General features: G+C 39.9%; 2 protein-coding genes across 12 annotated transcripts in view; both read left to right on the plus strand.

Moving 5' to 3' along the window:
• Positions 1 to 13,334, plus strand: part of enah (ENAH actin regulator) — an 86,680-nt gene extending 73,346 nt beyond the window's left edge. For 5 of the 9 annotated variants that reach the window (XM_053242378.1, XM_053242379.1, XM_053242377.1 and 2 more), the window contains 10 exons: positions 2,389 to 3,060; positions 4,596 to 4,924; positions 5,281 to 5,417; positions 6,478 to 6,526; positions 6,695 to 6,746; positions 7,012 to 7,078; positions 8,252 to 8,311; positions 10,031 to 10,115; positions 10,278 to 10,335; positions 10,901 to 13,334. In XM_053242378.1, the coding sequence (XP_053098353.1) occupies positions 2,389 to 3,060; positions 4,596 to 4,924; positions 5,281 to 5,417; positions 6,478 to 6,526; positions 6,695 to 6,746; positions 7,012 to 7,078; positions 8,252 to 8,311; positions 10,031 to 10,115; positions 10,278 to 10,335; positions 10,901 to 10,938 (1,547 nt within the window). In that variant the 3' untranslated portion in view covers positions 10,939 to 13,334. Of the gene's footprint in view, positions 1 to 2,388; positions 3,061 to 4,595; positions 4,925 to 5,280; positions 5,418 to 6,477; positions 6,527 to 6,694; positions 6,747 to 7,011; positions 7,202 to 8,251; positions 8,312 to 10,030; positions 10,116 to 10,277; positions 10,336 to 10,900 lie in introns of those variants that run through there. The other 4 variants (XM_053242376.1, XM_053242381.1, XM_053242382.1 and 1 more) reach the window with 4 other exon arrangements.
• Positions 13,335 to 15,717: 2,383 nt separating this feature from the next.
• lbr (lamin B receptor) lies at positions 15,718 to 25,376 on the plus strand. 3 transcript variants are annotated; one of them, XM_026946971.3, is made up of 15 exons: positions 15,732 to 15,963; positions 17,365 to 17,535; positions 17,719 to 17,904; positions 18,210 to 18,254; positions 18,452 to 18,529; positions 19,117 to 19,285; positions 20,724 to 20,920; positions 21,206 to 21,260; positions 21,420 to 21,614; positions 21,711 to 21,814; positions 21,988 to 22,113; positions 22,742 to 22,910; positions 23,009 to 23,089; positions 23,174 to 23,296; positions 23,404 to 25,376. In XM_026946971.3, exons 2-15 carry the CDS (start codon positions 17,371 to 17,373, stop codon positions 23,562 to 23,564), a joined length of 1,854 nt encoding a protein of 617 aa, XP_026802772.3. In that variant the 5' UTR covers positions 15,732 to 15,963; positions 17,365 to 17,370; the 3' UTR covers positions 23,565 to 25,376. The 3 variants fall into 3 exon arrangements, with proteins under 3 accessions (XP_026802774.3, XP_026802772.3, XP_026802773.3); XM_026946972.3 differs by lacking the exon at positions 15,732 to 15,963 and adding an exon at positions 16,084 to 16,190; XM_026946973.3 differs by lacking the exon at positions 18,210 to 18,254 and having other exon boundaries at positions 15,718 to 15,963.
• The last annotated feature ends 2,314 nt before the right edge of the window (positions 25,377 to 27,690 follow it).

Genomic DNA, 27,690 nt, shown 5'->3' on the forward strand with positions numbered 1-27,690 from the left:
GATGGCAATCATTACCTCAAGAGTCCATGCACAGGTGTACATTGAAATTTTGGACATTTTTCTCATTCTATCCATAGAAAATAGGTTTGGTGATGATGAAATAATTTTTCAGGATGACAATGCATCTTGCCACAGAGCAAAGAGTGTTAAAGCTTTTCTTCAGGAAAGGCATATCAACTCAATGACATGGCCAGCAAACAGTCCGGATCTCAATCCAATTGAAAATTTTTGGTGGAAATTTAAAAAATTGGTCCATGACAAGGCTCCATCCTGCAAAGCTGATCTGTCAACTGCTATTCGAGAAAGTTGGACCCAGCTTGATGGAAAATATTATTTTTCAATAGTGAGGTCTTTGCCTCAAATAATTCAGGCCACCATAAAAGCCTGAGGAGGAGCAGCAAAGTACTAATTTTATTAATTTGCTGCGAAGTTTGGAAAAAAAAAAAAACTGGGTGAATGTCCTCTTAGCGTGGTGATTCCAAAATTTTTGCCAGGGGTTGTATGTATTCACACCTCCCTTGCTTATTTAGCCTGGTCTCCACAATTCAGCAATCAAACCACAGAGTTCTGTTCATGGCCTCGGAATGACTACCACTGCGTCACACTCTGGTGTTTTGAACACCCTGGAAACTCCTTCCTTGGGCAGACTTATTGTCTCAGATGAACTGGGAGCTGTGGAACCCCCAGCCAGACTATCTGCACCTGTGAATTTGACCCCTTGGATCCATGGGCAACTTGATGACTGTATCATAGCACGAAATGATCCTGAGTGCTAGAACCCCTAGCACATGGGCTATGTATGTTCTCATGTAGGAACTGAAAAATGATGCGCACCATGTATATTGGACCTGGTGTGCTGCCCAGTGCCCAAGGTGGTATCCTTTACGCAGGGGCTGCTGAATAGTGACAAGTCCCCGTCTACACTGAAACTGTATGTGGCAGCAATTTTGGCTCACCACAGCACAACGGATGGCACATAGAATTGTACCAGCATTTCTGAAATTAGCTAGGCACCGTTCACCATGCTCCCTGAAGAGCCCGATCTGGGCTCACTCTCATGTTGGAGTCCCTTGCTGGAGTCCCCCTTTTTTAATTAACCTGATCTGAAGTGGGTCTCATTGAAGACACCTTTTTGCTGGCAATCTCCTCAGAAAAAAAGGTGGGAAAACTGCCTGTAAGCCAATGTAAGACAGTGCCCCTGGAGGTTAGAAGGGGTGAAATACAAGCTAGGTACAGATGTAACTGGCTGTATGAACACTGGATAACCACCAGGGTTCCGTGTTGTTCTGAACCATTGCCGACCCAACAGGCACTCGATGAGTATTTTCCATGAAAAGAATGTTGTGGCATGATTATTTATAGCAAATACTGTATCAGTGTCACTTTGTGACTTTTTAATGTGCATGAGCATTAGAGGATATCCAGGTGTTCACCACCACCACTGGTGTTTATCTGGTGTTCATAGAACCACAGTTATATCTGCCACTAGTGTTCAGGTAACACTGACAGACTGTAAATTGTTGATCATGTTGACCGTTATTTTTCCTTGCATGAGGATGAAAAGACATGAAGGAAGCTAATGTTACCTTTGAATATAACCCATCATGTTTTTAAAAAAAATCACCATGAAGAAATAGTGTATTTAGGGGCAACACAAGAGTCATTGGAGCAGAGCAATGTGGCTCCTCAGTCAACATGAGTATTGCTACACGCTCATACACATAGCCTGATGTCAGCATATTAGCCATCAGTATATTTCTTTGAAATGAAGGGCCTCCAACACTTGAAGCTTAAGTCTTTAGTATGGATTTCATACAACATTTAAAAATTTTTGATGGTCAGTTCCATATTTTCTCTGTTGCATAGATTTATTTTATCAGGGACAACACTGTACCATGTATTCCTACAAATTCTCCTGCCCTCAGGTTTCCATGTGACGTTTGTAGATACTGCACACTCAGAATCTCCTTTAAGTGTTTGTTTTTTCGTAAGTGCGTAGGTGGCATGGAGTGATTGGTTAACCGACATATAACTCACATGCGTTGATTAGCTTGACTAATCTAGAATGAGGTGTGCTTTTAGGAGTTAGTCCAGTGATCCCTTTTGGTACTGGCTCCTGAAAGTACTGAATAAGAGACCACATCTTTCACCTACTTGATGTGTGCTCAGACTGATCCATCTTTTGAAGACAGTGATGATTTTATCTAACAGATTGTACTAATTTTAGCTTGTCCAATGTCCTAGACATAAGTAAAATAATAATGGAGATGTAGGTCTGTGCTGGTTTTCCTGCTTCATTTGCTCCCTTTCTCTCTTCTTTCTTTTTTTCTTCCTTTCCTTTCTCTGTATTGTTTCTCACGGCACGGCTTCCCTTCCTGATGTGTTCAGCCTTTGAAAGTACCCTCCACACCCCTCCACCTCCAGACTGCAACAAGAGCTCTGCCTCTTCTTCACCCGTATCCCCTTCCACCCCCAATTACCCTCCTCCTTCTTCCTCACCCTCTGTAGTTCCGCCTCCCACCCCTCCCCTGCGCCACTCTGCCTCTCGTTTTGCCACTTCGAAAGGCTCTGCCTTCCACCCAGTCCTACCTCATTATGCCACCATACCCCGGCGGCATCCAGCTCAGCCCACACCCACGGCTCTGCCTCCTGCCCCAGCTTCCAAAACAGTGGTCTGCCAGTCCACCAATTTCACGCCCTTACCGCCATCGCCTCCAGTCATGATCAGCAGCCCCCCTGGCAAAGCCACCGGCCCTCGGCCTGTCATTGCTGTTCCAGCCTCCAGCCCTCTTTTCTCCTCCTCACCCACAGCACCCAATGGGCCTCCAGTCACCACTCAATACCATGCCTCTTCCCCAATCTTGGGCCAGCCCCTTCCATCACCCCCAACTCCACCCCTGCCTTCTCACTCTTTTCCTCAATTCACCACCCCCATGACCCCCTATGTGTCCTGTCCATCCACCCAGCCTCCTGTTGTCCCCTCTCCTTCTACAGCCTGCCCTGCCAATGCTGATTGCTCTGTAAACTCGGTGCTGGGAGACTCCTCTGCTCCAGAGCCGGGTAAGGCCTCTTCTCTCTGTCTCTCTGCCTCCACTAACCCACTAAACCAAGAAGGGGGTTCCAAGGAGTACCAGCACTTAACTGAGAGGCTGCCACTGTGGCTGTTGGTGCTTTTGCTGTATGAGAATTGAGAATTGAGAATCTTAAACTTTTGGGTAGCTTTACTGTCTCGCCTTCCTCTCCATTTGTGAGAACATCAGTCCAACATGATGCTCTTGGTCATCTATTTGCTGGATGCCTGTTTGTGGATTAGCATGGCATGATTTTTTTTTTTGGCTCATATAAGTGTTGTCAGTCTCTAACATTTTGAATCGTCTCAGAATCCATCAGTAACTTTTTTTGCTTTATTATGTGTGGTATTCATGGATCTCATTCTTCTGGCTTTGTTGACGAGCCCCCCACCCACCATGTGGACATGTGTGTCATGTATGTTGAGCTGTCACTGGTGTTTGACACAGTAAACTTAAAAACATAAGAATTGGGCACTACTGAATATGAACACACGCTAATACTTGCTTTTGACATTCCTCAGACTTTTAGATATCCAGCATTGTTAATCATGTACATGTAGATTATGTACATCATTGTCCTGGTCTAAAATAATATTCCTGTCATCCGTGTTTATGGATAATGTATACTCTTTGTTGTAGAAATTTCTAAGTTTGCAGTGCTTCAATAGGTTACTTTTTTGCTGATTTTTTTTATATTTATATACATGTATATAAATACACATTCAGAATTGAGCTTCATTTATCATACTAATGTGTAATTCAGTTGCTTGCATGTTCAATAATTTTAATTCTGACCACTTATAGCAGATTAATGTTTAAGCATAAAAGAGTAACAATGGTTTTAATATATTAGAAGTATCAACATAAAAGCAAATGATAACAAATTAACTGATTAATTGAAAGCAGTAATTGATTTTATGATATGAAATATTTGTGAACTAAAACTACAGGACACAGCCTGTCTGATTCTACCTTGAAATGTCATCAGTAGGATTTGATTATGTAGAAGCTGATCAATGTGTTTACATTTCATCACCATGAATCAAATGTCATCAGCTTTCATTGCTGATCACTGTCTTTTGTTTTTGTTCATAAACTACACCTGCGGTTATGTTACACCAGACCCTCATTGGTTTTTAAATCTTTGTTTCATTTTGAGTCACCATTCGTAGCTAACATGCTTGTGTTAAAAAAGAAAACCTTCTATGAAAATATTACTCACTGAAGTACATAATTGTAGTGCCGTATTGCAATAGAGCAACTACCCTGCATATTTTGATATTTTCCCTGCTCTATCACATGTACATCAACTTGACTCAGGTCTGGTTACTTAGCTGATTTGTAGGATGAGTTGGATTAGAGCAGGAGAGAAACCTAACCACAGGGCAGGGGTACTTCAGTGCCAGGGCTAGAACCACAGTGTTAGAGAGGTGATTAAGGGTATTTATGTGAAAATGAAGTAGGTGTATAAGGCTATACATCATCCTTCACTGATCTGATCGCTCTTTCTTTTTTTCTCCACAGATTCAGTGCAGGCTGTCCCCACCCCGCCTCCTCCACCCCCTCTCCCACCCGGCTCCACTGTGACCCCAACTTCTGCTGGAGCCCCTCCCCCTCCTGGTCCACCTCCGCCTCCCCCTCTCCCCACCACACTTACTCCCACAGGTCCGCCTCCTCCCCCTGGACCACCTCCACCTCCCTCCGGCCAGGTCCCGCCTCCTGCTCCTCCTCCACCTCCAGCGCCACCTCTGCCCTCTGGTCTTTTTACTCCCTCACCCACTGGCGATGACAACAAACCGTTGTCCGGCCTGGCAGCTGCCCTTGCAGGCGCCAAGTTACGGAAAGTGTCGAGGGTAATATATATGAATCACATAAACCAAAAAAAAAAAAAAAAAATCACAAGAGTACAATAGCACTAACTCTGGGAATAGAAGCTTTTTTAGATTACCAGTATTGTTGTCTACCTAGTTATCCAAGTCACTTTATTATCTTTGCAGTGTGGACTAACTCTATGCATCATGGCACTGCAAAAGCACCTCAAATATATTAGGAATTTACTGCAAATCCTCTAAAACCTAGTACTTTCTCCTTAACTAAACACTCAGTGTAAAATGTTTAATTCACTGTGCTCTGAAAGATCAGATGAGTCAGATGAAAGATGCCATGTGTGCAGTTCATTAAACTCTCACATTGCCGTTTCCTGTTGCAGAATGAAGAGCCCTCTAGTGCATCTGTTGGAGGTGTGGTGGCTCCCAGTGCTGCCAAGCCCGAGGCTGCCAGAGGAAATGGTCCTCTGGCTGGAGGAGGAGGACTCATGGAGGAGATGAGCGCCCTACTTGCCAGGAGGTACCAACGCTCTCCATTCCATGGTGACATTTTAAACATGGACAAAGTAAATGTGTCAGTGGTACATGTGCAGTGGGTTACATGCGTCTTTCTCCATCACTGAATAATAGAGATAGAGGGAACATAATCGTGGGACCTCATACAGGTCATTGAGCTATATGTAGGAGCAGTAAGTGAAAACACTTTACCCCTCTTTCTTGGGGCTATGTCAGTGATGTGTCAGACCTCAGAAGAGTATGATCTAGTTGCCTGAACTTGCCTTCACTGCTAGAGAATAAAAGATGATTTCGAATTGTATTGTGCATTTAAAGGAAAAATCCACCCTGAAAAACTTGCATATCAATATTTATATTAGTATGGGATCTTCAGTGGTCCAAAAGATTTATTTTATGATTAACTTCTGAGTTGACTTTGTGGTTTAAACTTTTGTCATGAAAAAAGCTGGTATTTCACTTTGGCTAACGCTGTTTTCACTTTGGCTAATAGTTTCCTTCATTACCGACATTACTAGTTAGACTGCCAATGAAAGCAGTGCCAGTGGGAATTCATCTTTATATAAAATGACCGGTGCAGCAGCTCTTTCATCCTTTAGTCTGTTCAGCTCTCAGCTAGTCATCTGTACACTTCAGCCTCAGGTTCTTTGCTAATACTTCTGTCCTCAATGGAAGCCATTGTGCTTGTCATTTCATATTCGCTGTCTAGCCGAATGTCATATTGCTACATTGCATTCTGAAACGTTGAGCCCAACTTCCATACGTCTACATTAATATGACATTGAACATCACAGGAAAATGGCGAGTAAGAAAAGAAGCTATTGCTGTTTTGTTTTTAGGACCTAACGGCAAAACCTGATCATTCTCACGTTTGAGGTCGCTGAAAATTTTTCTCTTGTTAAATGCCGTTTGAACTCCACTGGTACGCAACAGCTAACTTCTCACACAGAGATATTGTAACATGAACAATTTTAATGTGTTTAAGGGTGGGCTTTTTCCTTTAAGTGGCCTTCAACTTGTATAAAATACCATATGACAAAAGATTTTTTTTTTTTCTTTGAATACAGAAGAAGGATCGCAGAGAAAGGATCATCACCAGAGCCTGAGCAGAAAACGGTGAGTTCACAACACTGCAGATTGCATAGCAAACATTTTCCTATTTCGAGGATTTTCCTGCTATCTGACACTAAACTGGACACAAGGTTTCATCAATGCTTTGACTATATTAGAATGCTATTGCCTACTATCCTTCAACCTATGAGCTCCTCCTGCTTTGTCCAACAGGAAGAAATCGAAGCAACCATTACTCCAAAATTGTCAGCCTGTAGCACACCAGGTAAGGAGCACAACAGTGTGAATTCAGTTCCCAGAAGAGAAGCATGCAGCTGACATACATGAGTGAAAGTCAGAATTGGTGTTTGGTAGTATGTTTACTAGCAAACAGAAAAAAGGATCTTAAGGAATTGCGTGTCATCAGTCTTCCTGATCAGTCTCTGTATTGGCGGTAGAATATATACTGTATGTATATATATATATATATATAATATATATATATATATATATTTTTTTTTTTTTCTTTAATATTTTGCCTTTGCCTGCAGACATGCCCAGAAAGCCATGGGAAAGGACAAACACCATAAATGGTAGCAAATCACCAGTTATTGGAAGGTATGAACCAGCACAAAACATGTCTTCATGACCTAGTTGTGTGACTTCACATGACCTCTCTAGAGGATTTTCATGCACATTTCCACACATCATTTTGGACTGTGAGATTAGAAACCAGCACAGGTGTGTTCCTCCTCACGTGAAACGCTGACTGCATCTGCATCTTTGTCTTGTGCTTTCACAAGGCCGCATGGCAGAACATGGGATAGGGTGGACATGCTTCATCAGGAGATTTAAAGCCGTACTAAAATGGTGTTATTGCTTATAACCATGCTTGTCCGTCTATGCAATACGCATTACTGTTAAACTCAGATGTGGCAACAGAGTCTAGAAATGTGATTTCTGTAACATTGGGTCAATATGAGAATTTTTCAGTATAAGTCAGTATGATTTTCACCAAAATTGGATACTATAATAGTGGATATGTAATTATAATATTGATTTTTCTCACAACAATGATAAAAAAATGAAACAATCAATTTAAAACCTGATGTACAGCTTATTATCATTTCAGACTGTCAGTGTTCTGCACTGTACAAAGCTTAGTACAATGTATTTTTTTCGTGCAACTTTCACCAGTAGAGAAAGTATGGCTTCATGATCTTACATCTTATCAGAGAGTGCACACAAAGGTTAAATACACTATTTCACACGCATTTTTTGTATATAATGGATCTCTTGTTGGCCTATGAAATACAGTATTTCATGTACAGGTATTGCTGTAAATAGTGCCAGTGTAGGCCCAACGTCTTACAACCTGAGAACTAGGGAACAATTTGTTTGTCAGAGAGACTACAGTAACAGCTTCTCTCATCTCCAAAAAAAAAAAAAAAAAAGCTCATCAAAGCAGCTGCACTATCCAGTAACTAAATAATTAGGTCTTCCTGTTGACTGATTTTTTTCATTTTTTTCTAGTTTTCTTAATGCTTCATGTTTTATATAGGATGCCCTAGTAAGGGATTTGCAGATATCGATGTACTGTATTGTACTGCAGCTATTTTCTTGAACCGGATGTAATTATTCTACAGCAGTTCTTGTGTAGCAGACAAATTGGAAATGGCAAATTGCTGTAAGACTTTAAACTGGTGTATTGATTCATCTCCATGAACTGAAACACTGTACACAGTGTCTCACTCCCACTGTTCTGACCAGCTAGTCTCTTTACTCTCACAGACGGGATGCACCATGGAGAAATCAGATGAGTACTGAAAAGTACTGTGATTCCTTAAACAGGTATAAGAGCCTGGCGAGTTTGGGAGCTCTTTATTCTTTTTAGCCTTTGTTGTGCTGCAAGTGTTCTCTGCAGGTTGAGGGATGGTTCTGCGAATGTCTTAGTTTACTTTCAGGTGCATAAACCTGCTAGTTTGTCCAACAATGTAATCACCATACACTATACCTACGTAATGTATTCTCCTAGCATACCTGTAGCGTACGTTAGTGGTATTAAAACAAGATTATAGTATAGTATATTAAGTTAGGGTTCTGCAAGTATCATTACATTTATAATAAATGAAGCCTTAGTAAATGTTGCTGTCTTGTATAGAATTTCAGTTTAACAAAATTACAACTTGTAGCAACTTTTGGGCTCAAGAAACCTGGTGGGAATTTGTCTCGATCATCACAGGGCAGATAAATGTGCTACGGTGCTATAGTGTCAAATGCTACAAATGATTAAAAAAGGCTGTATGCAGGGAGTCTGTGCCAACTCTCCCAGCCGGCTTCAAAGATAAGGCCACATGCCCTCAACACACACGCATATGGGCGTTTCCATTTTTTCTCTTCCAAGAATATTTGATGTCAGTCTCACAGGAGAGCCATTTTCAACGTCCAAACAAATATTTGACTTGACACCGATACCTTTCACGTGACTCCTAATGCTATTTAAAAAGGCATCATGAAAGTAAGTGAAACGTTGCCTGTATTTGTTCTTATGTGAAATGTTACAGCCCTATTATGTGCTTGGAATTCAGTTCTCTCTGGCAAAGCCCTGCACTGGTCCCAGGATTCATTTATCTTCCTGTTAGATGATCAGATATCATGCCATTTTGTCTCTACTCTCTGGTGATTACCTTGTTGGCATTGTGTGTGTCAGGGTGTGAGAGGGCTGCTGTGTGTGTGTGTGTGTGTGTGTGTGTGTGTTGGGGTGTGTGCATGCCTACGCTGTTCTTGCAGCAGTACTGCAGCTTGGAGTGCCTTTACCCTTTTAAACTTATTGATGTTGATTTTTATCCTCAACTGGTATTTATATATATAACTGAAGTAGCCAATATGTGAACCATATTGTATATTCTCTGACCATAATATTAATGTGATAGAGTGATACATTCTGACTTGCCTTTCCATTCATAGACATGTTGACATCAGATTTTAAATGTAACTTATTTTTAAATTACAGATTCTGTTAAACTTCAATGTGCATTACACACAATTTGAAACAATCTGATGTATGTGCAGATTGCCATTTAGTGTCAATTCAAAATTTGTAAAATGGCTGTATGGTTATGGTTGTAGTTGTGGATTTGAACATGATCAGTAGCACAGAACCACTGAAATTTCACTGCCTCTGACTTTCATGCACTGACTTTCAGAAATCCACAGAACAAAAGACACTATGTATGATTAGGAAAAAAAAAACAGAAAAGTACTCAAACGTACTACATCTAATATTTTCTGATATTTTTAACTATATGATACATACAGTATAATATAAAATATACAAAGATGTCAAACGACAGTATGACAGATGTTTTATTGTGTAATTTGTATGAAATGTATGTTACCTGCATGCCTGGTGCTGCATGTTCATGCCTGAAATCTCAACCCCAGCAGTTTGTTGGGTTTCCAACGTATTTCTCTGATTGTTCCTGTTAACACGTTGCTGTTCCTCAGCTACTATTTTGTTTATATTTCTGTGGCTCTCATTCACTGACATCCTGTTCGTTTGTTTCTCAGGCCAAGGTCTACACCCACTCCTACTGGATCCCTAAGTGCCAATGGAGTGCCAACAGAAACTCTGGACTACGATAGATTGAAACAGGTCATTAATCTAAGACAAAATGATACAATTACAATTACGTGCATTTTTAAGTTACAGGACTTCAACTTGTATTTAAGGTTTTTAAGTAGAATTACTGTGTGTTCAACGGAAAATATCGAGAAAAAAAAAGACATATCCCAAATGTTTGTTTTAATATTTCAGGACATACTGGATGAGATGAGGAAGGAACTGTCAAAGCTGAAAGAAGAACTTATTGATGGTAATATTTTCTGTGTGTGTTTATATATGTATGTATGCATATTCATATAGTCAGTAGTTTTGTACTCGAGCTACGAGGCTAATGTAGCAAACAAATATATTTCCCCACTTATTTCCATAAATACATTCCTAATCGTACTACATCTGATTTAAACAATACTAAACCGTTAATGTAATATAATTATAAATAATTCATACTATATTATCTGCATCACTTCCAGCTTTCTGCTACGATTCCTAAACTAGGGGGCAGAATGATAGCAAACTGTGATAAGAAAAAGGTGATTTCAGGCATCCAAGATGGCTACCCTGTATTGCTTACGTGTACTGAATGCTGTTGGAGTGTAATATATGATCAATTATAATCTGTAGTTGAATTCTCTTCCACATATTCTGAAAGATGAAATTCACACTTCATGAAATTTAAATTATGAATTGATGTATATTAAAAAGTCAGTCCAACTTGAAATTTACAGACATGGAAATATTAATGAATGTAACTTGTTTTATAATAATAATAATAATAATAATAATAATAATAAATGTCTTCTTTGTCTGTGTTCCAGCGATCAGGGAGGAGTTGGGCAAGTCCAACTCTGCATAGGAGACCATGACTCCCCAACTATTTCCCAACCATGGTCCATCACTCAAGGCCAGCTTCAGTTCTGACACTTTCTAAAAATGCAGCGGTAATGGACATTTTACAAAAGCATTTTAAACTCGTGGTGATAACAATAACCATGTTAATTCCGAAGAAGCGTTTGATGGCGATGCCATTTTAGGGCTACAAGTACCAAGAAGAGATGCCATAGGTGTGATTTCAGGCTGTGGAATTTCCCTCAATGTTCCAGCTAGGGGTGCGATGCAGCCTTTCTAAAGAAGTGACTGTCAATATGCAAAAGATTACTCTATCATAGAAAGATGAGCAATCGTTTTGAGGGAAAACACAACCTATTACTGAACTCTATACTGTATTAATCATTGAAGAGTGACTGTATTTTCCAGCAGGTGACGTTCATTATTTGGCACATTTGCTTAGCAAAGGGCAGTCCTGTTTGGTCAGATTAGCGTGAAGTAGAGCTTAGCTTAGCTCAGCTTGCTTTGCAGCATTGAGGAAAACTTTTAGAGTCAGGCCAAACAAGCAGCTGAAGGACTGGGTGTAGTTTCTTGCTGCAGGACTTTGTAAAGCTCGTCTTCCTGATATCATTATAATCCGAGTATGTACTTTAAGACAGAATAGATATTCTTCAACTCATTTAATTATGTCTGTTCTAATATATTCCATGGCCATATGAAGTAGCTTAGTCACGCAATCTTGGGATAATCAGTCTTGGTAAATACCCAGGTACATTCAGAGATGAATGCTCAAAAGTCTGTCCCATAAACCACTGTTCGCCATTAATTACCTTTGTCTTGTATGTGGGGAAAATGGTTTGGAATGATCGGGTGAGATGATGCCTCTCTACTGTAATTCATTGTAGCTTTTTACCAAATCCTCTCAGTCAAAATGATGGGTGAATGCCAATATCAACAAGACCGCATCTGTAGATAGTGCTAACAACTAGCCTCTTTTTTTTGTTTCTTGGTCCACTGCAGGCTCTTCTCTTATTTCTTTTGATTTTAGTGCATGTCTTGTTCTGAATGCTATGGGAAATCTTGCTGCCACGAAAAAGAAATTGTTTATTGTTTTCAATTTATAAGCAATAAGTGTAGCACTGACACTCGGTTTTCCTCCCCATGTGCGTTTCCTTATTTTCTGTAATCATCTATTACCCCAGTCGGTGAATGAGTGAATGAGGGAGTGTTTTTAAACTGCACACAAGTTTTTGTCTAATAAACTGTAAACATGGACAACCTGTTTATAGCTATAATTAATTCATGCAGGTACACTGCTATCCTCAAGAGTCCCTTGGACTGTGTTTTATTTCCAAATTCTGGTTCTGTTGGGTTTTACTACCTAGTACGATTTTGTTTAGAATTTCAAGACTCTTGTAAGTCTGAAAGCTCTATGTATGAGGTGGAAAATGAATTGACAGCATAAGACTAGTGTGACTGGAGACTGAACATTTTTTTTTTTTTTTCTCGAGCTTGTAAATGTACTATTTTTTTTTCCCCCTCAGAGTAGCATTTTGTCATGGTGATTGCTATTTGCTTACGGTTCCTCTTAAAAACCCCTGATCAACACAACATAATTCTTTTTCCATTCCTGATCATCCAACATAATCTGTCAAGGAATCAGAAAGTTTGTATAGAGACAGCGTTGATTGCACTTTAATAACCTGCAAGATCAAATAATGATACTGCTGATGATGTCATCACCCCGTGTGTGGCAGTCCCACCAAAGTTCAACAGTAACAATCTCCAGAACACCACACTGTCCTGAGCTGCCTTTTGTTTTATGGAAGGCTATGGACGAGAAATGTTGCAATCGAGATTGATTTCATATGTGGATAAATCTGTTTGTGATCTTCATGGTTTGTGCCTTGTTCTGAAGTTGCATTTAATATGTCAAATATTTTTTAAAAAATGACTAGTAATAATTATACGGCTAATCATAACCTCAATCACATTTTACATCCTGCTTTAGTAAAGTATAAAACGGAGATTTTAAGTTGTTTGTTTAAAAAAAAAATGTGCATTTATTCTTCATGCCATTTTTGTTGTTACAGTATGGTTTGTGTTAAAAGTGGTTTATTATGAATGTTTTTGAGGTCTGAAAATGTAAGGTTTGCTGCAGTGGGAGTCATTTGATGATGAATCGTCGACTGTGTTGTCTTAAAACTTATCCATCTTCAGGAGTGGCTGAGACCAAGTCGACTTTTCAGATGTGTGTTGGACAAGATCCAATTGAATGTCCACAAAATGCATTTTATTGGTTTCTTTTTTTTTTTCTATTTTCTCATTCACCTTGTACCATACTGTTCTCATATTAATTAGACATTTCTTACATGCTAACATTGATTTGTTTGTTTAAGCAAATGAAATAAAAATTGCAATACATCTGTCGTTTTGTGTGAATTTCCTATTCAAGGAAGCATTGAACACACTTATAAATATAAAACTAATTTTAGCCAACATGGAAAGCCCTGCTTTTTAAAGGGTAAGGACGAGTAACTTTCAAACTGTAAGAAATACGCCATAAGATTAAAACCACTGATGGGTGAACTGAATAACATTGATGATCTTGTTGATGTGATGTGTTGGAAGCAGGAAAAATGGGCAAGCATAAGGATCTGAGCGACTTTGACAAATGCCAAATTGTGATGGCTAGACGACTGGGTCAGAGCATCTCCAAAATGGCAGGTGTTGTGGGGTGTTCCCAGTATGCAGTGGTTAGTACCTAACAAAAGTGGACCAAGGAAGGACAACCAGCGAACCGGTGACAGGGTCATGGGCGCCCGTGGCTCACTGATGCATGTGGGGATCGAAGGCTAGCCTGTCTGGTCCGATGCACTATGGGAAGAAGGCAAGCTGGTGGAGGCAGTGTGATGGTCTGGACAATGTTCTGCTGTGAAACCTTGGGTCCTGGCATTCATGTGGATGTTACTTTGACACGTCTCACCTACCTAAACATTGTTGCAGACCAAGTACACCCCTTCATGGCAACAGTATTCCCTAATGGCAGTGGAGTCTTTCAGCAGGATAATGCGCCCTGCCACACTGCAAAAACTGTTCAGGAACGGTTCGAGGAACATGACAAAGAGTTCAAAATGTTGATTTGGCCTCCAAATTCCCCAGATCTCAATCCAATCGAGCAACTGTGGGATGTGCTGGACAAACAAGTCCAATCCACTGAGGCCTCATCTCACAACTTACAGGACTTAAAGGACCTGCTGCTAACGTCTTGGTCCATATACCACAGCACACCTTCAGGGATCTAGTGGAGTCCATGCCTCAACTGGCCAGGGTGAGGGTAATATTGCATGCACTAAGATAAAAACAGTTAAGAGATTAGTGCTGTGAGTGAGAAAGAGGAAAAAAAAAAAAAGAGACATGTAGGTTAGAAGGGTCACTGCCAAATCAAGCCAAAGTTCTTCTCACTGATCACATTTATCCTGTGATGTAATATTTCTATCCTGATTGGAGTGCTCTTCCAGGATGACAATTTCCCCCATCTGCAGGGCATGGATGGTTTGATGAGCGTGGCCTTCAGTCACCAGATTTCAGCCCATTTGAAAATTAATGGGAAATTTTTGGAGTGACCATCATTAACTAAGAATATATTTTTGAAGAATGGTGTGTGAATCCATAGTGCTCTCTAAATGCCAACGTGCCTGGTTTGCAGACATCCTGTGAGCATTACTTATAACTGCACGATAAGTCATGGCTACAGCATGCTGCACACTTCCACTGAAGCTCTTCAAATCTGCTGTTGCATTACATCACCCTGCTTTCACAGCTCATTTGCTGCTGCTTTTCTTGTGGCCATGGTTCAATTGCAGTAAACAGGAAAGAGGAGGGATTTAACTGCACAGCATTTGCAGAGCTCACAGCTAGATTTCAACCAACATCCTCCCTAACTTATTTCTCTCCGCACCAGTGAGGCAGAAAGTGTAAAGTGATCTAATGCTATTTTGAGTGGAACTGCATAGGGGATATTATGAGGACTTGATATGGATATGGTCAGGATTAAATTAAACATGCCGTGGTAAAGTTCACTTGAGATCAGATGATTAGCAAAGGTGAAACTCTTCTGAGAGGAAGTCATGGTTTGCTGTTGCATCATGGCCCAATGCAGATGGTGTTATTGGGAATTAATTTACACTGAATCTGACTTCACCACAATCCTCAGTTACAATCCCTCAGCAGTGGCTCTTTACACTTCCCCTTTCTTACACTTTAAGTTTTTTTTTTTTTTACCTTCAAGCCATACCATACACTGAAGTATTACTGAGCACTGGATATATTATTCAACAGTTTTACAATATCTGCATGCAAATGTTGATAAATAAATAAATGGCACATGAAACGTCTATTCAAATCAAATTAACATGCAATGGCATGATATTAAAATTATATTAAAGTATATTCTAATTATAGTTCATATGGAAATGACTAAATCTGATATCAAAGCCTAGTGTTGTCCTTTTACCATTAAACACCTACATTTCACTCAGTCAGGCTAAGCAAACTATTAAACAACTATTAAAAAACTATTAAACAGTATATAAAAACACTCAATAACTGGGCGCGACAGCTTGTAAAACACATTTAAAAAGCTGAAGGTTTGGTGACTGGAGTGAGAGAGAGAAAGAAAGAGAGCTCGTCTCTCCTTCTTTCTCTAACGCCTCCTATCATGTTTTAAATACTCGATATGAGTGTAACCTCCATTTTGTAAACAGAACAACGGAAAAGTCTAAAGCTGATCGCTGATTGGACGTCACTGCTTGCCAACGCTTTAAAAATCCCCATCATCCAATCAGAAAATAGATCCGTTTTAAACAGAATTCTGGCAGCCAATCACTGAGCTTCGCGCCTTCGTCGGCGTTGGTAGGCTGCGTCGTCAGAGAGGGAGGAACGGACTTAGCGCCGAGAGCATATTTCTCTTTTAAATATTAATATAATTTTTTTTAACTTAAAGGGATATATCCCGTTTTACGTACTCTGGACTAATTTTCTGCAGGAACAGGTAGGACTGGTTTATTAACATTAATTTGTGGAGAATGTTTTAATGTGTTTGTTGTGAAGTGCGCGAGCTGATGAAGCGAGGCTCAGTGCCGTTAGCTTTCCCAGGCGCGCTGAGGAAATAACTTCACACACACACACACACACACACACACGCACAGAGAGAGAGAGAGAGAGAGAGAGAGAGCTCGTCTTTCCCCGGCTTTACAGCGCCTGTAACCCGTCTCCCAGGTGAGTGAGAGAGAGAGAGAGAGAGAGCGCAGCGCAGAGCTGGTGTTTGTGATGTGGGGAGTTTTGCTAACCGGCTTGCGGCAGGAGGGCGGCTGCTGCTCTGCGCCCTGAGCTTCTCCCTGAGCTTCTCCCCGGTCTCTGACTTCACTCCCTGCTCCTCTCAAAGCGCCTGAGGGGCTCACAAACACAGCAGGCTTTACTTTGACTTCCGCCGGGATCCCCTCGGCTCCCTGCAGGTTGATGTGTGATGGCTAGCGCTCTGTGTTTGAATAGATGACGTTTTCCCTCCTTCCTGTGTTAAAGGAGCAGCAGCTGCAGGGTTTGGCCTTTTTCCCTTCTGCAGAGTGAAGGACTGTACACTCACACATTCTGCCTCCTTAACCTGGTGTGCTTTTATTGCAAAAGATGACAGTAAAACTTTCTTGTGTTTTACATATGCACACACACACACACACACACACATGTATACAAAGTGCAGAGTTTTACTGTCACAGCCTCTGTGCCATAAGGAGATGATCATGTTGAAAAGGCAGAAAGCTGTTGTTATGGCTCTGTAATATGAAGCTCCTCCGTACTGCTCTTCTCTCTCTGGGAGCTGATGAGATGGTGGAGAAACTTGTGTCCACTTGCATCCTGCCATCATCACATGGGGCTTGTGAATGTCATGAGCCTGGAATGAGAGAAATGTCAGTATGGGTTTATTGATATGGAGGTGATGATTAGAAGTTTGTCTCTGTTCATCAGAGTGTGTGTGTGGATATTTATTGTTTTAGCTGAGGTACAGGACTGAGGATGAGGATGTGAAAATGTGGGTAGACGTTATAACAACGCCGTGGTGCTGGCGTAGAGCGCCGGTAGCGTAGAGTAATGGAGGCAGGTGGGTTCGGGCCTCTCAGCACTGCTGACACCACAGCTTCATTGTCCACGCGACATGCAGCTCGCCTGCCGTTTGCTGCACTTTTTCATGCTGAGGTGAACATGAAGAAAGTGATATAAGTAGTATTTCACAGGTGTACACTTGTTACAGTGAGAGCAAACACATTAAAAAGTTTATGAACCTTGGCAGTCTTGGTTGGTTGTACTGTAGAAATGTAGGTGTTTGATTTGATTGTGTGAGGAATACTGTTACTACGCTGATGTTTAAGATGCGTGGTGCTGTTGTCTCTCGCTGTAGGTCGAGATGCCAGTTGTGCGGTTTCAGGCTGGAGATACTGTGATGGGCCGCTGGCCCGGCAGTAACCTCTACTACGAGGTCAAAGTGCTGAGCCACTCTCCCAAGTCTCAGCTCTACACCGTCGTCTACAAAGACGGCACAGAACTGGAGCTAAAGGACGCAGATATCAAGGTATGACTTATGACTCATATGTGTATATATATATATATATGTATATATTTGATGTATCAGGAGACTTTAAAATGACATAAAGGTTGTGCGTTAAAAGTTGTCAGCTTAATTTGGCCATAAAAATGGATATTTATTCTTTGTAGTTTATGACAGCGCTTGTAACTTCACCTGCTGTGTTTGCAGAGCGTGACTGGATTCAGGCAGGGCTCCGTCCGCTCTCGGTCCCGGTCTCGCTCCCGTTCTCCTGCGCGGACTCGCCGAAGTCGCTCGCGCTCTCCGGCAAGAACATCCCGTCGCTCTTCATCCCACACCACCGAGACACGCAGAGACAAACTGAAAGATGTGCTGGAGGTGCGCCTCACGCCTGTGGTAAGAACGCTCACTTAATCTGAATATATGATCTGGGTTTTTTTTTTTTTTTTGGACGTTTCTTGATTCTGTTAAAAGCTCTGGTCTGTGATAATTTTTGTAATGAATATTTGAGCTAGTCAGAAATTAGAACTGTGTAGAAAACGTTTCTGTTTAATTAAGTGTGGTGAAAATCAAAAATGGCAGAAAACTTACTTTGTTCAGGCTCTGTTTCATATTTATCAGTACTTGTGTTTGTTTGTTTATTTATTTATTTAAATGAATTTTCATTCATTCCTCTTTATTACCTGCTTTATCCTGGTCAGACCCGGCGCGGATCCGGAGCCTATCCCGGGATCACTGAGCACAAGGTGGGAGAATTCACTCGGGAATAAATCATATAAATGAGTCTACTAATCTAATTTAGCAGCATCGTATACCTTAAGAGTTATGGTTTTGTGTATGAGCACTTTTCCTACTTTTTGTGTCATTTCGGTGCCATACCAATAAAATGTCTGATTCGTTTTTTTCTTTGGTTTTCCTAACGTGTATTCGTCATGTGTTTCAGACAATGCCTCTGGTGAACAATAGCAGCAATGAGCATGAAAAGAAAGAGGAGAATGACACAGCTAACAAAGTTGTTGAGGTGAGGATTCAGCACGTTTGTGAAGGTTGTGTATCTGTGTATAAAGTACACATTGTTTACAGAAGTGTCTGGGCTGACGGTTGTGTTACACACACACACACACACACACACTTTCATTACCGAACACGGTTTAATGTCGTCTCTGTAGCGTTCTGTTGTTTCTGTACATAGATGAAGGTTATATGTAAAACAGGTCTGACTGCTGTACTGTTATAACTTGTTTATAACTGTCATGCTTTTGTGTTATAACGATACACGGGGTCTCGATAAGACACAGCAAAAATAAATAAATAAATGTGCGCCTTTAGGTTTGAGTTTTCATCTGATTAAATCTAGAGCCTCTTATCGAACTAAATTATGATACGCCATATCGTTACATATCGTTACACTCTTATCGACAATTTTAATTACTGTTTTAGTAGTTTTAATTTTTATGTCCATACGTATATACAGCGTGTGTGTATATAAAACCAGAGTGCTTGTCTTTATAAAGTTTTACAGAATGCCATATTAAAGGTCTTCTGTGAAGGTTTATTACTTACATGATGCAAGTTCACATCATGTGGTTTACGTTTTTCCTGCGGAAGGTAAAGGAAGAAACAGAGAACCAGGTAAGTGGGCGCTACAATCTTCGCCGCAGGAGGGAGCCGGGGGAAGAGCGACCGTTCGAGCTGAAGGACGCAGAGCCAGTTGTGTTTCTGGCCACACCGCAGCAGACCAGCAAGACTACTGACCTGGAGTTTGGAGGAAGGATTGGTAAGAGGTTCATCATTATAATTTTAGTGTAAGCTTTCACACAAGCTTCAATGTACACAAACAAGTCCAAGGATACACCTTTAAGGGTTTCCTGCCAGACGGGTGACAAATTAAAATAGAAACCATATAAAGAGTCTTAGTGAGATCCCGGAGCGCAGTCAGCTGCAGAGCCGGTGATCAGGTGAGTACGAAGGCTACAGCGTACCAGGTTACTCAGTGACCCCACGTCTGCCGTCTGTGTCACTCAGATAGTCGCTCAGATATTTTCCTCTTGCCATCTTTGATCCAAAATTCAGGTCAGCGATGTTATTTACAGCCACGACATCTATGAAATTTGTTAATAACACACAATTCGTTATCAGTTGTTGGGTCTCTGTTATGAAGAACACTGCGTCACTTCATTTAGGCTTCATTATCCATATAATTGTTGTTGCAGTCCTCATATTAACTGCTCAATTGTACCATACTTTATAATTGTACCATACTTAATATACTTTATATATGTTTTATTATGTACTTTAGATATATGTACTATTATATACTTTATATAAGCATTTTTGCTCCTTTACTCCACTTATTTATTCAGGGTTTTTCCCTATAATTTGTCACCTGTCTATAACTAAGTGGGCTTCTGCTTATTTTGTGTAGATTTACAGTCAGGTCCATAAGTATTTGAAAAGTGACACAATGTTCGTAATTTTGCCACTTTACGCCACCACAATGGCTTTGAAATGGAGCAATCAAGATGTGACTGAAGTGTAGACTTTCAGCTTTAATTCAAGGGGTTTAACAAAAATACTGCTTTAATCATTTAGGAATTACAGCCATTTTTTACAGAGTCCCTCCATTTTCACAGGCTCAGAAGAATTGGACAATTGACTGATAAGCAGTTTCATGGCCAGCTGTGGTCTGTTTCTCATTATTTCATGACAATATTAAGATGATAAAAGGTCTGGAGTTGATTCCAAGTGTTGAGTTTGTATTTGGTAGCTGTTCATGGGAACTCTCAATATGCGGGATAAAGAGGTGTTGATGCGAGTGAAGGAGGCCATCATTAGGCTGAAAAAACCAGACGAAGAGACAATCAAAGAGAAAATCAGAGAGACAGCAGACACTTTAGGAGTGGCCAAGTCAACAATTTGGTATGTTCTTGATACATAATTGTTAGTTTGTCCAATTACTTTTGAGCCTGTGAAAATGGAGTGACTCTGTTTAAGAAAAAAAAAAGGCTATAATTCCTAAACTGTTAATGCAATATTTTTGTTAAACCCCTTGAACTAAAGCTGAAACTCTACGCTTCAGTCACATCTTGGTTGCTTCATTTCAAATCCACTGTAGAGGTGCACAGAGGGAAAACTAGAAAATTGTGTCACTGTCCAGATACTTATGGACGTGACTGTATTTATAGGTTATCGTTCACTCTTCTGTTCTGCATCAGGTGTGTTCTTTTTGCTGTTGCTGCTTCCTGTGGTGGTGCTGGCTCTGCTTATTCTCTGTGGCCAGAAGGATTCTAGTCTCCTCAGCTTTCCTCGCATGCTTCCCACACTTGACTCTCTCTGGGACTGGCAGGTTTTTGGCATCACGCTCCTTTGGCTGCTCTTCCAGGCTGTCCTCTCCCTACTCCCTATTGGCAAGGTATTTCCACACATCACAAGAACGATGTGACGTGGGTCCCAGTCACATGACCAACAACATGACACACCCACATCCCCGATTTCCCATTTCAGGAGGGATTGTTAGCAATCAGCCGTGTGAAATAAGAGCTAACAGGACGTTTTGTCTAATTTATTATCTCCTGTTAGTAGACTCACTGTTTTAAAAGTGACAAGAGGCTGTGGACCATTTCTGCTTTGTTTTGGTTTTGTTTTTTTCGTACTAAGGGTCCTGTATAGTTCAAACTTGTTCTTCTCGCTCCCTCAGGTTGTTAATGGAATGCCTCTGAAGAACGGAAAAACACTGAAATACAGGATTAATGGTAAGACTGTTTTGATTTAGTTGCTTTTGTAGTGTAGAGTCTTTCCTTTTTTTTTAATCTGTTTGCTTTAGTACTTCACCTTATGATTTATAGTTGGAGATTGTATTTTTTTTGCTGGGTGTTTAATCCTATGCCCTCTCTGGTCCCGTGCTCTGTTAGGGTTTTATGCGCTACTCGTCAGTGCTGTAGCAGTAGGCGCTGGTGTATATAACGGGGTGGATCTTGGCTACATCCACACTCATTTCCTCCAGTTCTACACCTCCGCCCTGCTCGTCTCCATCCTACTCAGTATCTACCTGTTTGTCCGTTCCCGTTCGGCCTCTGATGATGACCGAGCTCCAGCTGGCAACTCTGGTAACTGTGTTCTGTGAAGTATAACGCTCTAAAATTGATTAGTAAGCAATTTAAACATTTTTTTTTTAAAAATCTTGTTAACATCATCTTGTGCAGGTTATGTGATATATGATTTCTTCATGGGACGTGAGCTGAATCCACGAATCAAAAATTTTGATATCAAATTCTTCTGTGAAATGCGTCCAGGACTTATTGGTTGGGTACGCCAAAGTCTAACTTACTACGTTTTAAAATATATATTGTTTTTATTTTTAATATACTAAGTAAACCAAAAGAGACATATGGCAGAACATTAAATCCTTGTTGTGTGTTTTTTTTTTTTACTTATTTGTCCCCTAATGCAAATAATGATTTTTATTTTGTTTTGTTTTAGCTTGTGTTTAACTTTGCTATGTTACTTGCTGAGATGAAGCTTCAGAGTCTTGACACCCCGTCTTCAGCCATGCTGCTTGTGAATGGCTTCCAGCTGGTTTGGGTTGCTGATGGCCTCTGGCATGAGGTACAGTTAATCTGATACAGTTAACATTAGTCATTATGTCATTACTGAGCTTTTACACCCAAAAAACATTTTAAAACTGAAATGCATTGCTCCCTCTTACCCACCCTGTTACCACGTCACGCACGGTGTCTCACCTCCACACACACACGCACACACACACACACACACACACACTCTGTGACCCTGTAACCCACCCCATTTAAAAAAAAAAAAAGAAAAACAGAAAAATGTGTTTGTCCTGTTGTCTGGAGTTTGAATCCTGACAGTTCCACAGCCGGCCGTGACCACGAGTTCGAGAGAGGGAAGTTGGCTGTGCTCTTTGGGTGGGCGAGACGGCATTAATCTCTCTCCCGTGTCAATCACAGTAACACTAGCCAGTCGTGGGCATCTGTGAGCCCATGTATGCAGAAGAGGGTAGATAGCTCTTTCCTCCAGGTGTGCTACGCTGCATGATCAGCAGCTCGAACAGACACGGTATTGACTACACGTGTCTCAGAGGAAGCTTGTGTTAGACTTCACCCTCCTGATGTACGATAGGGTAGAGCTGAGATTAGGGAGGAAATGGGGGGAAGGTGCAATTACTCAGTGCTCAGCCATGGACTGATGAACTGATTTGTCTGTATTTCAGGAGAAACTTCTAACCATGATGGACATTTTGCATGATGGGTTTGGGTTCATGCTGGCTTTTGGAGATCTGGCCTGGGTTCCCTTTACTTTCACCTGTCAGTCCTACTACCTTGCCAGTCACCCCAGTGACCTCCCTGTGTTTTGGATTGTTGCCATCATCTTAATGAATGGTAATTAGTTTCCTTTTGTTAGCAGAATATTTGTACAATATGAACAAATGAATAAGTGAAAAATATTAATTTTAATACATTTAATGTGATTCTTACAGCCATTGGCTACTACATATTCCGGAAAGCCAACTCGCAGAAATTTGCTTTCCGAAGAAATCCGTTCGATCCTACCTTGTCTCGTACGTATTCCCTTTATTTTGTTCTTTTGTCAAAATTCTCATGCCTTATGATGCATGTAAACAGCATGTTGCTTATTTGATCAGATCTGAAAACGATTCCAACTGCAACTGGAAAGAGCCTCATTGCGTCGGGTCTGTGGGGTTTTGTCCGTCATCCGAATTACCTTGGTGACATCCTTATGGCTTTGGCCTGGTCCTTAACATGTGGTGAGTTGATGGGTTTGGATTCCTGCAGTACTCTGAAATGCTTTCAGCTCTTTCGTTATTTTCTAACTTCTAATCTTTTTTTTTTTTTTTTCCCTCCACTCCTGCAGGTTTTAATCACGTGATTCCTTATTTTTATCTGATTTACCTAATCATCCTGCTGGTGCATCGGGAGGCGCGAGATGAGCATCAGTGTAGGAAGAAGTATGGCTTGGCGTGGGAGAAGTATTGCGAAGCGGTGCCGTACCGCATCTTCCCCGGGGTCTACTGAGAACATTTGGGGCATACAAAATTTCCTGTGGAGCATCTGAGTGAAAATCTTAATTCTAAGAGTAAAAAAACCACTGAGGGTGTTACTGAGCAACTTGGCAGCTATTTGGATCCTAGAAGAAAACCGTGTTTTAATTAGAATAATTTGTAAAATATTAGCATTTTGCCCCAGTTATAAGCTCTCCTATGTATATTAATGTACATACGTGTTTTTCTACTCGAGCAATTTCTGCCATGACTCTCTACAACCTTCTCCCATATTTGAGATATTGAAACATATGTTTTGCCTTTTATTTCTTGACGTATTCTCTAATACGTTAAGTTTAATGCTTTTGTATATTATGTTTGATGGGATATTAATTGATTAATTGTATTCCTTTTTGGTCTGTTTATTTTGTTTTCTTTACTTTTTTTCTGTATAGTGAGAACAGTTATGCTATGTCTCAGGACCAGTGCTTTTATGAAAAGAAAATGGGAAAATAATTATTTTTTTTTTTATAATTTAAGGCAGATTGTTTTGGAATTAATTTTATCCTTACATGCTCTGTGGTAAAGATGTTTGTTTTAGCCAAAATTTTTATGAAGTTGCTTATTGCTTATTTTATTTTAAATTTTGTTCTCGAACAGTAGCTATTGCTTTTTTTGCAATGTATACAATGCATGGCACCAAATATCACATTACTCATTTATTTCAACTAAATCTACCATTGTGACTATTCTAACATAACTATATGAACAAACAGTTCTTCAAAAGAAGAAATTGGTGTCTCCAAGTTTCCAATGTCTTAGTGATAATATTGGTATATTAGGCTGATCAAATGTAAATAAATTGCTGAGATATTTTTGATGTAAATTATAATCTCTTGGTGCAAATCTTTTTATTAAATTTACAAAATAATTTGCACAGAAAGAAGTGTTTATTAGGTAACCTTTAGTCACCTAATAGAAGCAGGATCAAAAGACTGGAAACTTCTGTCCTGTGTAGCAAATCAGTATTTCATTAAATGGGCAGATTATCCAGCATGTACACTGCAAAACTAATAATTTATGTACATTTGAACCTTTCGCATTTTATTGATATTTACTGTTTTGTTTTGCTTTGTTTTTTAACCTATTGACCTTTTTATTGCTGTTGCTATTTTATTTTTGTTTTGGTAGAACTGAATTTCTTTTCATCAGCAATTTAGCCAGTTGTCTTTTGGTTAATTTGGTAAATGAGCTATGTGAGATGACTGCAAAATATTACATTATATGATTTGTGAAATGTTCTGTTTGCCTTTCATTAGATAACAGAAGAATACCCCAGGGTTGTTTATAGAAAAAAAAAAAAAAAGCAAAAAAAAAATATATATGGCCTATAAGGCAGGCCTTGCATTGTATGTTTTGCCAAAAATAAAGTATTTTGCGTAGCCTACTTGTTTTATTTTATTAAACAAAAGCAATCAGCTTCAATCCAAGCATCATTTGATGTTCAGTTAGAATCACATGTTGTGCTCAGCTGAGACCAACACAACTTTCTGGCCATCTATTTGACTTTACAAAGGGACTACGTACAAGGGAAAGCCACCAAATCAAATGAGTCACTGTTTCTCTGGGATTTTGTGTTGTGGCTAGTGGTCCAGGTGCTATTGTGAAGACTGAATCATGATTATCTGATATGTACTACTTTTTTTTTTTCTACACATTGTACATTGTGCATGAAAATGCAAACACAAATGCATGTGTTTGAATTATGCGTTCATATGTCTCACTGCACTCACATGGCAACGGAATAATAAGTGTTATAAATATTAAATTTTATTTACTTAAAGACTATCTGTCCAATACTTTTGCTCACCTAAAAATTGGGTGGTCTGCCACTAAAGGTGCCATGTTCTAAGTCGTTCTAAAAATTTTTAACACATCTAGATGTAAATATCAGGAAATGAATGCTGAAATTCTGATCTATTGTCTCATGTGCAGTAATCTCCAGAGCTTGCAGATTTATTTACAAACAGATTTACAACGATAATAACACTAGTGGCAATTATATGACCAAATCATAAAAACTGTCTTTTTCTATTTTTCTCCCCCTGATTTAGAATTAAACATTTTATTATTTGAGAACAAAATCTAAAAGCTGCAATGGCAGCAAGATGTCAGTAGTGAGCTGTGGTTGACTTCACTAGTGAACCTGGGTAATAATAGTGATGCATTCAGAAGTAAAGGAAAAATATTGTAGTACATCTTTTCTTTTTCATTCTTTTTTTGACATAGTAACATACAACATCAGAAAGCTGGATTACGTATATAGTATGTATATATCATGATCCGTAAATACAATCAGGCCATAAGTATTTGGACAGCGACACAGTTTTCTAATTTTCCCTCTGTACCCCAACACAATGGATTTGAAATGAAGCAATCAAGATGTGATTGAAGTGTAGACTTTCAGATTTTCACAGGCTCAAAAGTAATTGGACAAACTGACATAATCATAAATATTAGGATTATTTTTAATACTTGGATGCAAATCCTTTGCAGTCTGGAACCCATGGACATCACCAAATGCTGAGTTTCCTCCCTTGAGTTGCTTTGCCAGGCCTTTTTACTGCAGCTGCCTTCAGTTGCTGCTTGTTTGTGGGTCTTTCTGCCTTCAGTTTTGTCTTCAGTGAGTGAAAAGCTGCTCAATTGGGTTGAGGTTCATCGGACATTTAATAACATTTAATTTATTTGTCTTAAGAAGCTCTTGGGCTGCTTTCACAGTATGTTTTGGGTTGTTATCCATTTGCAGCATTTGACTGAATCTGAGCAGAAAGTATAGCTCTATACACTTCAGAATTCATCCTGCTACTTCTATCAGCAGTCACATCATCAATAAATACCAATGACCCAGTTCCATTGGCAGCCAAACATGCCCATGCCATAATTCAATTCAATTCAATTCAATTATATTTGTATAGCGCTTTTAACAATGGACATTGTCACAAAGCAGCTTTACAGAAACATAACACTTAACACTTAATACTTCCTCCACCATGTTTGACAGATGATGTGGTAAACCGTCTGTATTTACATTCATGAAGGTGTCTCTTGATTGTAGACCTTGACGAAGATGCTCCCACCTCCTTCAGAGTGTTCTTGATTTAGTTAGATGTTGTGTAGGGATTTTTCTTCAACAAGGAAAGAATTCTGTGATCATCCACTTTAGTTGTCTTCCGTGGTCTTCCAGGCCTTTTGGTATTGATGAGCTCACCAGTGCATTCCTTCTTTTTAACAATGTACCAAATTGTTGATTCTGCCACACATAAAGTTTCTGCTGTCTCTCTGATAGGTCTGTTTTGTCTTTTCAGCCTAATGATGGCCTCCTTCACTTGCATCAACATCTCTTTATCCCGCATATTGACAGTTCCCATGAACAGCTACCAAATGCAAATTCAATACTTGGAATAAACTCCAGACCTTTTATCATCTTAATATTGTCATGAAATAATGAGAAACAGGCCACAGCTGGCCATGAAACTGCTTATCAGTCAATTGTCCAATTACTTTTGAGCCTGTGAAAATGGAGGGACTCTGTAAAAAAAAAAAATGGCTGTAATTCCTAAACCGTTAATGCAATATTTTTGTTAAACCCCTTGAACTAAAGCTGAAAGTCTACGCTTCAGTCACATCTTGATTGCTTCACTTCAAACCCATTGTGGTGGCGTACAGAGGGAAAATTACCAAAATTGTGTCACTGTCCAAATACTTATGGACCTGACTGTATATGAGTCATTCCTGGTATTCAGTGCTGTTTCTTTATCTGAACCTATAAAACATACTTTTGCATGTAGTTGTTTGTTTATTCATTCATTTAGGTAGCAAATATATTAAAGTGGAAAAAATGTATTGATGTGGTTCTTCCCCAAACTGTTGCCACAAAGCTGGAAGCACACAAATGTATAGGATGTCTTTCCCAAAATTCTCTTCACTGGAACTAAGAGACTGAAACCTGTTCCAGCATGACGATGCCCCTGTGCACAAAGCGAGCTCCATGAAGACATGGTGTGTGAAGGTTGGAGTGGAAGAACTCGAGTGTCCTGCACAGAGCCCTGACCTCAACCCCACTGAACTGGGATGAACTGGAACACTGACTGAACCCCAGA

The sequence above is a fragment of the Pangasianodon hypophthalmus genome, chromosome 19, assembly GCF_027358585.1.
Source record: "Pangasianodon hypophthalmus isolate fPanHyp1 chromosome 19, fPanHyp1.pri, whole genome shotgun sequence".
Classification (NCBI taxonomy): domain Eukaryota; kingdom Metazoa; phylum Chordata; class Actinopteri; order Siluriformes; family Pangasiidae; genus Pangasianodon; species Pangasianodon hypophthalmus.